The sequence below is a fragment of the Squalius cephalus genome, assembly GCF_949319135.1.
Source record: "Squalius cephalus genome assembly, chromosome: 17".
NCBI lineage: Eukaryota > Metazoa > Chordata > Actinopteri > Cypriniformes > Leuciscidae > Squalius > Squalius cephalus.
This window is the reverse complement of record NC_137138.1, coordinates 9,361,928-9,375,232: the sequence shown is the minus strand read 5'-3', so window position 1 is coordinate 9,375,232 and position 13,305 is coordinate 9,361,928. Positions and strand designations below refer to the sequence as shown.

Sequence of the window (13,305 nt, the reverse complement as noted above, 5' to 3'; positions counted from 1 at the left end):
ATCTTACAGTACCTGAACGATCAATCCTGAAGCTGTTCAGCGGTAGGTAACCAGTACCCTTGTGAAGCCATTTTGCAGGTTTTGGTTTACTGTGCATATGCCAGACACATCTGCATTTGCTCAAAGGAGCTTTTGGACATGTCTGGGTTGAAAAAACAATAGGATCTTGTTTCTTTTAATGGACACTTTTGGAAATAATCTCCCTAGACACCAGTGGATATTAAAGATGAACTAGAGGGGTGAGAAAAGACATGCGACTGGACTCTAGAGGGTTCCCAGTTTGTATAAAGGTTCAGCCGATAATTAAAAAGCTTTCCGCTGGCGACGAACAAGTGCTTGTGGTCAGATGAACTTTATGTTTAAGTTCATGGCTGGTTTTCTGTCCTAAAGGGGATAGTGATAGGGTTTATATGATATGGCCTTTGTCTGTTTGGTTCACTTTGCCTTTTGCCCTGGAATGCTTCTACTTCAGAGCGCAGAAACAGGCCTAAAACCACCAGAAATATTTGGAAGAATTACCAACAACCAAGTTCTCCAGAAACATCTCCAGTAAGTTCTGGAAAGGCCTATTCTGATCTGGCTTCACAATGTTGTCCCTGATCCCATTCATGTGAAACAATACATCTTTTAATCCAAAACTATAGTACTAAATCACTTTGTACGCTGCACTTCATTTAAAACAAAGACCTATAAATTCTATGGCACTATATCAGCAACTTCCCAGCAGCCTTTCAGAATACACAGCTTTCCCCTGTAAAACTATATCCTCCAATAAAGCTTAACACTAAATAATGGAAGGATCCATGACGCCATTAAAAATAACTCATCCACTTGTTCCTGACGCTAGTATCCTTCTGAAGCCTCTACAAAAATGAGCAAATTAACCGTTTAATCGGGATGCTTCAAAAAGCGAACTTTCTTTTATGTTTCCATTTACTCTTCCATTTGTCCTGTTGTCGACAGACTCAAGTGCGTGGAGTAGAAGGCTGCATTGGGATTGAGATCCCGCAGGTCCAAAAGTAAATCTTGTGGGAGCGGGCGGCTTTACCCATAGACTGTAAAAATAAATATGGTAGTATATACCCGTATAAATAAACCCGTATATAAAGTATAAATAAACCCGCAGGTTTCTGAAGAGCATTTTTGAAGCCCAGAGTGGGTGGAGCAGGCCGTCGCCATCTTGGCAGCGAGTCATTCCCAGATAACCGAAAATAGGCAAAGAGGCGGGGATTAGCTGAGGTGACGTGACGGCTAACAGACAGTAGACAAATGGCTAGTGGTGACAGCACAGCAATTCACCTGTCATTCCAGTGGCCATGCCCTTAATAATGCAGAACTTTAAGGCTTAATATAATTTAAACAGATGAGTTATAAAAATTAACTATATAGACCCAAACCTCTTTTTCTACCAGGCTGTAAACATTTTTTTTTCTGCTGTAAAGTTGGGCATTTTAACATGGGGGGTTATAATGGGACTGACTCTCTTTTGGAGCCTGTCTACTGGCCAGTTGATAAATTGCAGTTTAAGTCACTTCCGTGTTGGATTCAAGAGAAAGACCGGAAGGTTGCTGCTTGGTTTTACTTTTCTACGGGTGGGAGTGGGCAGTCAGAAAATACAGCCGCGTAACAAGGACTCTGCTGAAAATTAAGTTCCCCGCAGTCGATCATTACCATTCTCTTCCTCCACAGCAATCTGGAGTAAGCTAGGCCAAATTATTCATTATTTCATTAATTTGTTAAGTACGTTTAATGTAGACGTTTAATTTGCTACATTTTAATTAGCTACATAAACACCTGGGATATTTGTGAGGTTTTTATTTGCTATTTATAATTTTTTATTTAATTTGTTTTATATTTAATTTGTTTAATATTTATTTTGTAAGTAATTCAATTAAATACCATGCCCTGTTAGGTTACCAGAGTTTAACTGTTATGGTTTGGGGTGTGTGTGTGTGTGTGTGTATTGTTACGCATATGTTTAAATATGTTTTTAGGCCCCACTAGTTAAAACTCTATCAACAAAATAAGGCTAATAAAAAACTGGCCGAATGTGTTTGTCATGTGTGGTGCTAGCATTACTTTATCTTATGGTCAGTTTAATGTTTTATCCCTGTTTTTCTGAACGTTTAGCATAGCCCTAATGTTTGTGTAATTTTTTCACAATTTCAACAACTGTAACAGAACATTTGCGGGTGCGGGAGGGAGTGGAACATACACGTTGCAGAAGCTGGCGGTAATTAGCGAGAACGGGATTAAGAAATCAGTCCCGCACAGGGCTGTAGTGTGGAGTATGTCAGAGAGTGAACAGGCATCTGTATACTGTATTCAGCGTAGACAGCGTCAGTGACTATAATGGGTTTTATTTTATTTTGACGTGACACTCGTATCCGGTGTAGGCAAGTGTCAGCTGTTAAGTGACTGATGCCAGTGGGCGGGGCCTATGGTGTGATGATGTATAACTATTCATTGATGTCTCCCTCTGGAGGCGATCATATGCAGATGTATTTGTAGTGTGATGTCTCAAATTCCACAATATCGTAATGAGCCATTTTTGGAGCTCGATTAAATAAAGGATGTTTTAAGCTATGAAACTTGTAGGATGTTTTAATGGTACAAAGACCATGTAAAAAGATCATGGCAAATGTTATATGTCATGACCCCTTTAATGTTAATTCAGTGTGAATAATTATAATATATAAATGTCAGTGCGTACAGTGGTGTTCTGAAATGAGAACGAAACTATCCTTCCAGTTTTTTTTTTATGTTTTTTCCAATGTAAATTCATGTTAGTTACACTTAATGTCGACACTTAATGTTTCCGGGTTAATTAAACAGTACTTACACTATAAAAAAAAAAAAAAAAACTTTCAGGTTTCATTTTGCCTTGACAAAGTGGTGACATCATAAGTGGGTGAGTTGTTTACTTTTTAAGTCTTCCCATTAACACTGTTCATTTAGGCTGAATCACGGATGTGGAACGCACATAAAGCACGAGGTGGGATTTATCGTGAGAACAGAGCAATTGCCCAATCATAGTGCGATCGAGGCACTGCCTCCCCTCACGTGACTTTTCCCTGTTCATCCTTAATTACCCCCCACCAAACCCACGGCACACTTTAAAGGGACTGTTAAAACTCAATGGGCTCAAGGGAGGCGATAGACATGCTGCTTCCCGAATGTAACTTTAACAGCTGGTGTCGCTGTTGGAAAGTGTCACTTTAGAAAAACATGTGATTTACACTTTTAAAGTCAAATTTTATTTTTGTATTGTCGATTATTTTCTCATCCATTTTTTAGCAGAATTGTGTTTTTTTCATAAAACATTGAAATTTTAATTTAATTAAATAATTAGCACAGCTGGTAGTTTGATTTAGATATGTAATCGTTAACAGCCCTTATTCAGATACAAAATGTTATCTATTAAAGTCAGCCACAAGCAAATTGGTACAACATACCAAAATAAGAGCCAATAAGAGCTCAAAAACTGATCATTCATTGATGGACAGAAAGTTTTAGCACTACATCTCTGGCTAGTTTTCACAGCTATCAAGCTCCAGGATGCATCACAACCAAAGACAATGTCAAACTGCAAAGCATGAACATTCTCCTTAGTTAGACATTATAATCTATTCAAGAGATAAACCCTGGCTTGCAGGCATGTTTCTAACACAAGAGCAGATGTGCAGAAGTTCAAATCAAATCAGATCACATCAGAAGCATTAATTGAACAATAAATGACACACAAATATTTCCAAATATCCCATCATGAGTTTGAGAGCCGCCAAGACACAACCGAAAAGAGGTGTGGTGGCTTATACTAACTGCACCTGTTAATTTACGATGAGCTCATATCAAAACAGCGATTGAGTCATTTTAGTGATCAGCATATGAGCAAATGGTACTGACAAGCGTGCTCACTTGAGACCCAGTGTGTAAATACTCTCAAAGCACGCTTGAGAGATTTAGGGACTCCACAGGTCACCAGCGCTGGCGCACCATACACGCCAGGAATTTACAAGGACAAGCTTAACAGCGATTTTGGCAAGTGTTTCAAAGCATCACACATCAGCGCCTGCTGAAATAATAATAAAAAACTGTAGTAGTTTGTGCTTTAACTTGCTACTTCCAGCTTCCAGCATGCAGGTGGACTGAAATGCACCACCACAGAGGAGAGTGCCACAATTATCAAGTGCTAATGGAAGGGAGAATAAAATCATCTACAATTTTGATTGATTTCTATTCTAGATAAATATTTAAAGAAATAGTTCATCCTAAAATGAAACCTGCCATTATTTATTAATACATTTCCAAACCTGTGTGACTTTATGCCATCCATGGACCACAAAGAAGAGATTATGAAGATTAAAAGTAGTCCATTTGACCGAATCATTTGAACCACATTTATAATACTTTATGGTGCTTTCTGTCTTTTGCAGAAAGATCCATGCTTTGATGTCAAGTACATTCATAAAAATGTCTTCAAACATATGGGTTTGAAAAGTTATGAGAGTGAGTTAATGTAAGTAGATTTTTAAACGAACTATACCTTTAACTGAGGGGGTGTGCAGCAACACAATAAACCTTGATAATAATCTAACCATCCCTTGGCAAAGTAGTAGACTGGAACGACGAGACCTGCTTTCAAAACTAGCTTAAGTTACTGCGCTAAGGCTGAGGAATCTTGGTCTGCATTGCATCCGGAGCCGGCTTAAACCTCCAGCATCATAATCCCCAACCTTCAAAGAATAATATCTCCTTGCTTTCTTTCACTAATTCTAAAAGGTCACAGGAATGAAAACAGGATTACTTAACATGCCCCACACAAAACACCAACACAGCTAACCAAGTGAAAGAATACCCTGGGCACTTTATGAGAACGAGAAACTGACCGGCTGATTGAACAGATTTTAGAGTCATTTTCAATATGAAAGGACACAATGTGGGTCTCATTTTTAAAATATAAACTCAGTATATGGTTCTTCCATCTGCACATAAGAACTGCATTAAACACAGCTGGAGTCTGTGTACTGTTGGTGGTGTAGAATGCAATGGCACATTAAAAACGGTCTGCTGTCAGAAATGGAGCCAGTGGTTCTATTTCAAACTTAACCATAAAACAATTTTTTCACAACCAAAAATGTCTTGGCAGCCTTCCTGCAAATACGATTTTTTTTTTTTTTTTTTTTTAGAAAACCTTTCATTGCATAAACATGTAAAATAACAATGATAGAAAGACATGACACTTATTTATTCATATGAGAAGCTGTCCAATTCAGCCCTGCTTCAATAAATACAAAACGTTAAATAAATCACAAAAGCTATTACAGACAATATATACCCACAATCATACACAAGAACCTACAGAACGCTAAAATGTATAAGTAAACAGTTCCTTACCTGTAGCATGTGGTCACCTCTCCCGTGGATTTTACGCACGGGTATTTCGTCGTTGCGATTTTGCTCTCTGAACACACTTCTCTGTAAGACAAAGAAGACGTCAGCTGTTTCTTTTTACCGAAACAATTCTTCCTCACGCACAGGAAACAAACTTTCCATCCTCTGAGTTAGTGCAAGCAGCGAGCTGACAGCACGCGCACTTTACCTGTCCACATCCTCCTTCTCCTCTCGGAAAGTCCACGGCGTTCCCAATGAGAAGAGTATTACCACCAGAGCGAGACTGAGAGGAGTTCCTCTGCCCGTGGAGCTCATTTCAAACACTCCGAGATGATAAAAAGATATTTGTCCGAATAAAGCCAGTGTCTTGAAGTTCAGCGCTTGTTTCTGAGGAATTGAGAGAGTATTGATTGGTTACCTCCTGCGAAGCCCCACGCGCAGATTCCCTCCGGCCCCTCCTACTGCAACACTTGATCAACTTCCATAGGTTCAGAAAAGCAAGTTATAGGTATAATATTTCATAATTGCCGCACGTAACAGTAAAGCCATTACCGAAAATAAGCTTGAAAAAAGTGAAAACCCAGGGGGTGTGAGGTTTGAGTTAAATAATTATTATTTTAGTTTGTTATATAATACTATAACATGTTTAAAGAGACATAAATATGTGTATATATTACTTAACATGAAGATATATGTCTCTCAATTAATGAGATTTTTAATTATAATCATAGAATAATTAAGGAAAAGGGTTAACAGTTTTAGATGAAAAACGTCAAAATGATTAGCGGATATTTCAGCATGTTTCTTTTTCTTTTTCTTTTTTAAAAAGATGCTGCATAGGCCTATGACCTATGACAAGTGTTTAATTATGTACATAAGAATTTCAATTTTACAAATAATCTTATGAAATAAACGTTTTATGAAATAATGAACAGGCTATAGAAATGTGAAGTGAATAAAAATATGCAATTATAAAAATAAAAATAGATTTAGCCTCCCATTGATTGCCCTCAAAGGTTAAACTAGGCAAACTGAATCCCTCACAAAAGGAGTTGTTTGCACCAAGTCTTCATCCTTGACCTCTGACTAATGACATAAGCTGTTAAGGGACCCAAAAGGCCCACAAGGCCAGGGTACTGTTGTCACAAAAAAAGATTTAGGCTAATAGTATAATTCTTGAATTGTAGTTATTTCAAAGTTAGTGTTATTGATGCCCATGTAATTCATAGAACTATTTCAGTTGTGGCCACAGATGAACTGGGGGACTTTTTGAAAGTTTCGCCCCCTAGTGGCCGACAAAGCAGCAGCTGTTTCTTGTTTCTATGCAGAGGAGCCATTCCCAACCATGTGAAGAGCAATAAATGAAGATGCTCTCACCAGAAAAAACGTCCTGATGAATAATCTTGCATCTCATGAGTAAGCAACTCTAAACATATCAGACGGGGTCGACCTCAAGTGCTTGGAAGCGCAAATAAATGATCTGCTTCCAAAGATGTGTTTCCATGGAGCTGTTTGCATGATGCTGCTGTTGAATCTTGGCTGAGATCACTTTTTCGTGCCGTGTTTTTTTGAAGTGATAAACCCTCCTTGTCTTTTTCTTTCAACACTTTCATTACAATTCAAGCAACAGATTTAAGATGCAAGGTTGATGTCATCAGGGCCAATGTCTAGACTTTATGGAGACTTTAAGCTAAGTATTACAAGTTCACTCATTGGTTGCAAGGCTCAAAATCTAGGCAGAATGTAAATTCATCTTTCTTCAATCATTTTTAGAAAATTAGTTGCAAGAGACTGTTCTTAAAGTGCCCCTATTATGCTATTTTAAAGTTTCCTAATGTTTTGGAGTCTCCTACAACAGGTTTACATGCATCAAAGGTCAAAAAACTGTTTAATTTTCTCATAATATACATTTGCACATCACCACATTTTCAATGATTCTCAAACGACTCGTCAGTTGAATCAATCTCTCTAAATTCCTCCTCTCCGCAAACTACTCTCCTCTGATTGGCCAGACAGCTCAGTCTGTTGTGATTGGTTTACCGTGTACAGCACGCTCGTCGAAAACAAAAACGCCCATTGCCATAACAACGTCAGCTGTCCTGAGGCTTCCTAAACCATAGAGTAGACTAACACAGTAATGAACAATGACGTTGATTTTACCATATCAATCCGAGCGTGAGTGCGATGATGAAACACTGGAAGAGATATTAATTCAACCCGAACCTCCATCGCAAGGACGACTCGAGCTGGACGTTTCTCAGTGATACACTACTCAGTCTGAGGTACATTATGAGATGTTGCAACTGTAATTCTTCACCATCAGCATTAACAAGTGCATGTCCATCAATAAACTGATTATTTTACTTGTACTTATTTATTTACAGAGTATTTTTCTAATTTATTGCTGTGAACACGTGGAAACTGTATCATTAACAGTCCATACTGTACATAAGCCGAGCTCTAACATGAATGACTGATGTAACAAACGCTGGTAAAACAAATCTTGCTCCATGCTTAATCTTTCCTCAAAGTAGTGAGAACGACAGACGATCTGCATTAATAGACACTATTTTAGGTAATAGTGGCCCACAACTGATTAGCAGAAGTATTTCAGTAAGACAGTAATAATATGAGTTAACCAGATAGCAGGAGACCTACACAATATAAAACTCAAAACTAAGTATTTTGAACACCATCTTTCAAGAGCAAGTGATTTGCGAATCCTGCACTGAACTCCGAGATTTGAGAAGTCGTCGTCAGTAAAATAAAGGGAACACAGCCAAAGTTTAGGATTATACTGCTGGTATCGTGGTAAAGATAATTTTAACCACTGATTCTTCACATGCTCGTCCTTGAGCAGTGGGAAAAAACTGCCTTTATCTTCACATTGTAGAGCACAGCGTCTTCTCGACATGATGCTCTCCAGTGTCCACAGGAATCAGCTGCAGGTTTGAGGGGATTCAAGTTTCCCTGGTGTCTGCGTATGCAATAAGTGGGCGGGCAATATGCTAATGTTTCGTCTTGACGTCACAACGAAATGCTTATGATTCGTTTGAAAAACGATTCATTTCATTGACTCAGAGTCGACAATAACTTTATATACGGTGCACTTTCAGATTTAAAACTTTGCAGGACGTTTTCATTCACTTAGAGCTATGTTACAGACTACATGAAAGGCCATTTTCAAAAATCCATAAAAGGGCACTTTAACCTTTATTTGTGCAGAGCTTGACACCAAATGCAGGTGGATTTTAACAGTGGTGTGTAACAGTCTTTTTATAAGGCATCTGAAATGTTGTCAAAAATATAGATTTTTTAATATATTTCGATATAGTGAAATATATGAAACGCTTCCAATACTCATTTTCCGCATAATAAATGGGCTATAAGATACCATTTGCGTTTTCTCGCTCTCTTCAAAATGCTTTCTAGAATTAAGCATCCCGCCCCCATATTATAACTAGACGCTGAAGCTGCGGCTTAAATCGGTCACTCTTCTTCACACATTTACTATTTTCTATATGGTGAATTACAAGTAGTGCACTATACAGGGGATAGGGAACGATTCAGACAGTGTAATTATGCTTTCCTTTGGGGCGAATGAAGTCTGGTTTCACGTTAGTGTCACGCGAACCGCCGAGGCGCACACAGTCTGCTTTGGTCCAGAGACACGATAGAACAGAGTGGATCATATGCGAGTCTACGCAGACCAGAAAACATATCGGGCTCATTTGAATTCTGCACAGAATGCTATATTTTAGAGCGATATGGAGGAGAAACGGTTAGAGATTAGGAGGAAACTGCGGTTTTACCGAGCTCAACGGTTCTGGCCGAACTATGATGTAAATGAAATGCTATTGGCCATTTTAAAAATGGCGAGAGGCTGTTTGATATGTCCCGCCCTGTCTTCCTGTTTCAGAGGAAATGACACCAACAGATTGAATAATGCTGCGTGTTTAAAGAAACTTTATTGGCCCTTTAAAAATATCTATATGACAGTTTTTTCCCATGGTATTGATGTCAAAATTGTGGGCAGTAAAAATTCAGAGTGGCTAGCCTAACTTTGGAAAACCACAGTGGCTGGTGAGCAAAAAAGTTAAATTAGGAAATTAACGGTTCAGCGCAAAGAGGAGGCGTGTTCCGGCGCAAACGTTCCCTGATGCTATTTTGCAGGTTTAGAAAACAATTCCGCCACTGACCAGGAAAAACCTAGTCTAAAGTCAGTGGCGCGTTGCGCATGTTATTCATATGCTATTTTAAGGGCACATGCTTGGCCATAATCAATGTAGCGTGTGCACAACGCGCATGCACTTTGCTTTTCTCATCTACACACAGACGCAGCAGTTCTCATTTTTAGAAAACCATACATTACAAAATATTAACACACAAGGGAAATCATTGTTGTGTCCATGAAGATGTGAAAAAATAGGCATAAATCTAGCTTACACATTTACACAAATTTTTATACGCCTGTTTAACCGAAACTAGTTTGGGTGTGTTTCTCCCATCCCCAATGTCACTTCTCTGTCTTTTACGGCCCTGACGAGAACGTCGGTCTCCTCGGCTGTGAACCGCTCCTCGCGCGCGCCTGGCAAATCCGCCGTTATAATAGCAATCCGCATGGAACAAGCGCGCCTGCTCTTAAAGGGAATGTGAGATGTCGCTCTGATTGGTTTATTTCACATTACGCCCAAACCACACCTATGAATAATGAAGCTACTTCAGACCAACCCATTTTAGATTTGCATCGGGTGCAAGAGTAATTTATCCCGCAGGTATAATAGCAACAGTGCCCAAGACCCACCCACAAAGTTACTTGCGTTTCGCGCTCGATACTTGCATTTCAGATCGTTAAAATAGGGCCCTTAAACTTTCATTGCAGCATTTGTTTTCAAATTCTTTCCAGCGGTTTATATAGGATTTTTTTTTTTCAATCTCAGGTGGTTGCATAATTCATGCTGAGCTATTCAAACACCCAACAAGTAAATAGAACAAATGAATTGTTTTCAGACGGAGAACACCTGCTCTTTAAAGAATTGTACTCCTAATCAAACAGCAATGAGCAATTTAAGTTTTTATTGTTTAACTAATGCAGTTTAGCTGCAAAGTAATAACAATTTAACATTTTGTTGTGCTTTGTAAGGGATGGTCTGATTTACATAAAAGTTAAGAACTGTGTGGACTGTTATGAGTCAGCCATGATCGCAATGATACAAATATGTGAGTGAGTGTGCTTGCAAGTTTTGTTTTCAATAAGGCATAGGAAATAGGTCAAATTGAGCAGTGTTACAGAAGGAAAATATGCAGTCTTAAAAGCCTTCCAAACATTTTAATGTCAAGATGCAAATATTTGCAATTGGGTATGACTGAAGAAATAAGATCTGTTTTCCCCCCCACTTCTGTTGTATAATAGCTGCAAACATTCCAAGTTCTAAGGAACAATGATTTGTTTCAATGTAATGAAGTCTTGAGCCAAAAGTCAATTACACAAATGTGTTTTCTAAAGCAGGGGTTTTGTACACTTCCATTGAAAATTTTGAGGTCAGTAAGATAGATGTGATTCTTTTGAACGTTCTATTCATCAAAGAAATCTGAAAAAATGTAGCATGGTTTTAATAAAAATATTACACAGCACAACTGTTTTCAACTTTGATAATAATAAGAAATATTTCTTGAGCAACAAATCAGCATATTAGAATGATTTCTGAAGGATCATGTGACACTGAAGACTGGAGTAATGATGCTGAAAATTCAGCTTAAACATCACATAAATAAATGTAGCCTATATATTTATATATTTTTTAAAGTATTAAAATAGAAAAGTTATTTTAATTTGTAATAATATTTCACAATATTGCTGATTTTACTGTATTTTGATCAAATAAATGCAGCATATAAAAGACTTTTGAATAGTGTTTCAAACATCTACTGTTGTCCACCAAACCAAATTTAAATATCATCATATTTATTGCTTTAGCTGTTGTGTAAACAAGTGAACACAATAAAACCACACAAGCATATTCATACAAGAGTCAACTAAATAATGCAGGCAGATTTGAACTATTAAAGAATAATTTAAATTCTCATGTCAAGTGTTTTTTCTCTCTCATGAATACCAGTTTGAGACAAGTTGTCACATGTTTTAAATGTAATTTTGTCAGGCTAATTACATGATCTGTTGGCCTAAATATGTATTTATGCTTCATGAATTTTGTATTTTTCATAATTGTTGTAAGTTGTTTTAAATTAAGCTTAAAAAATAAAATGATATTAAAAATAATGATATAGCATATAGGAATACATGGAAAATATAATATGGAATAATAATGGCAGTTTCTACCGTGACAAAGTGCCCCACTAAGACTGACTTCTAAAATAAATTGCGTATTTACATTTTACTTGAGAAGCAAAATGACTCAAGACAATAAGTTGATTTTTTTTAAATCGAAATTATGTTTAAAACCAGAAAAAATATCTGCCAATGGGGTAAGAAAACAACTTTATTCAAAAGGAAAATAAGTTTTTTCTAACCTCACTGACAGATTTTTGTTTGTTTGTTTGTTTGTTTGTTTGTTTTAAGCATGAATTTGCTTCATTTTGATTTTTTTTTTTAATCAATATAGTGTCATTTTGCCTCTCGTCTCAAGTAAATGTATCATGATTTAAAAGTGATATTTTACGGAAAAAATAAATATATTTTGTATCGAATGCTTTGAAGTGCATACTTTTTAGTGCCAAATAAATTAATCTACTGGCTAAAGATCTCTTTTTAAAAATGTGAATGATTGGATTTGGGACCTGTGCCATTTTTCTTTACACAAATCATATGTGTTCTGACATGAAGGTTCAACTCCTTGTGATAATGACATTTACATGTGTGTACTTTGGTGTGTAAGAACAGGAAGAATTTACCATGCTGACCTCTGGGTCGCCCAAATCAATGGTCCATAATCAAGGTCATCTGGGGGGCTCAGCACTGTTATTTTTTCTCCTTCCCTTTCTCTCTTCAGCTGATAGTTGACACATGAAGAAGACAGCTCTGGATTTGAATGTGAAAATGTCTGAGAACAGAAAATGAAGCTGTGGGATTTACAACCACTCTGCATCAACATCACAATGTCCAGTCAGGATGAGAGAGACCTACGATTTATATCATACTGGAACAGAGAGAGAGAGAGAGAGAGAGAGAGAGAGAGAGAGAGAGAGAGAGAGAGAGAGAGAGAGAGAGAGAGAGAGAGAGGGGAAAATCTTGAGATTTGCCTGTCAGATTTTCTACCTCACATGACCTGCATACTAAATCTGTGAACTGAGATTTACTCACTGGCTGGTCTGTGTGTCGCTACAGCTAATCATTATGGTTTAAAATGCTCATCCTGTCATACATGTGCACTTTTTAATGCTGGCATAGGGGCATAAGGTATCCCTTGACCAAGGGAAAAATCCACAAAGAACACGTCAAACTGCAATTGCAGTACCGCTGTTGACCGCTAGATGACTCTTCGACTCCAGTGTAGCGCTGCACACCTCCGTCATCGTAAACAAAATGGATGACCAGTGTTATAAATACCGGGGTGCGTCACGACTAGGGAGGGTGCCTGCTGTGCCATTTAAGTTTCTGCAGTTTTTGATGGCTCAGCAGAGAGGAAGAAAAAAGGAAGATAGATAAATTAGAGAGAGTATGGTCATATGGTCTCCAGGTGCAAACATCCCTCACAGCCAGTGAAGAAGAGAGGCGGTGTATTTTCCTGCCTCTCTTCTTTATAGCCCATAACGTTCTACACAGGGCATTTTTGTTTCGTTGTTGTGCAATGTGTCTGTGTATAGCTTAAATGAATGTGAATATGAATAACTTGAAATAGCCTTGAAAGTCCCACCTTTGGGGTTTCTGTTGTCTCTAAACAAAACATGCAA

General features: G+C 37.8%; 1 protein-coding gene across 2 annotated transcripts in view; it reads right to left on the bottom strand.

Moving 5' to 3' along the window:
- Positions 1-12,907, bottom strand: part of ccbe1 (collagen and calcium binding EGF domains 1) — a 63,906-nt gene extending 50,999 nt beyond the window's left edge. The window contains exons 1-4 of one of the 2 annotated variants that reach the window (XM_079847779.1): positions 12,716-12,907; positions 12,307-12,455; positions 5,603-5,781; positions 5,398-5,478 (exon numbers count right to left, since the gene is read on the bottom strand). In XM_079847779.1, coding sequence (XP_079703905.1) covers positions 5,398-5,478; positions 5,603-5,781; positions 12,307-12,309 — 263 coding nt within the window. In that variant the 5' untranslated portion in view covers positions 12,310-12,455; positions 12,716-12,907. Of the gene's footprint in view, positions 1-5,397; positions 5,479-5,602; positions 5,871-12,306; positions 12,456-12,715 lie in introns of those variants that run through there. The other variant, XM_079847780.1, reaches the window with a different exon arrangement.
- Between the last annotated feature and the right edge of the window lie 398 nt (positions 12,908-13,305).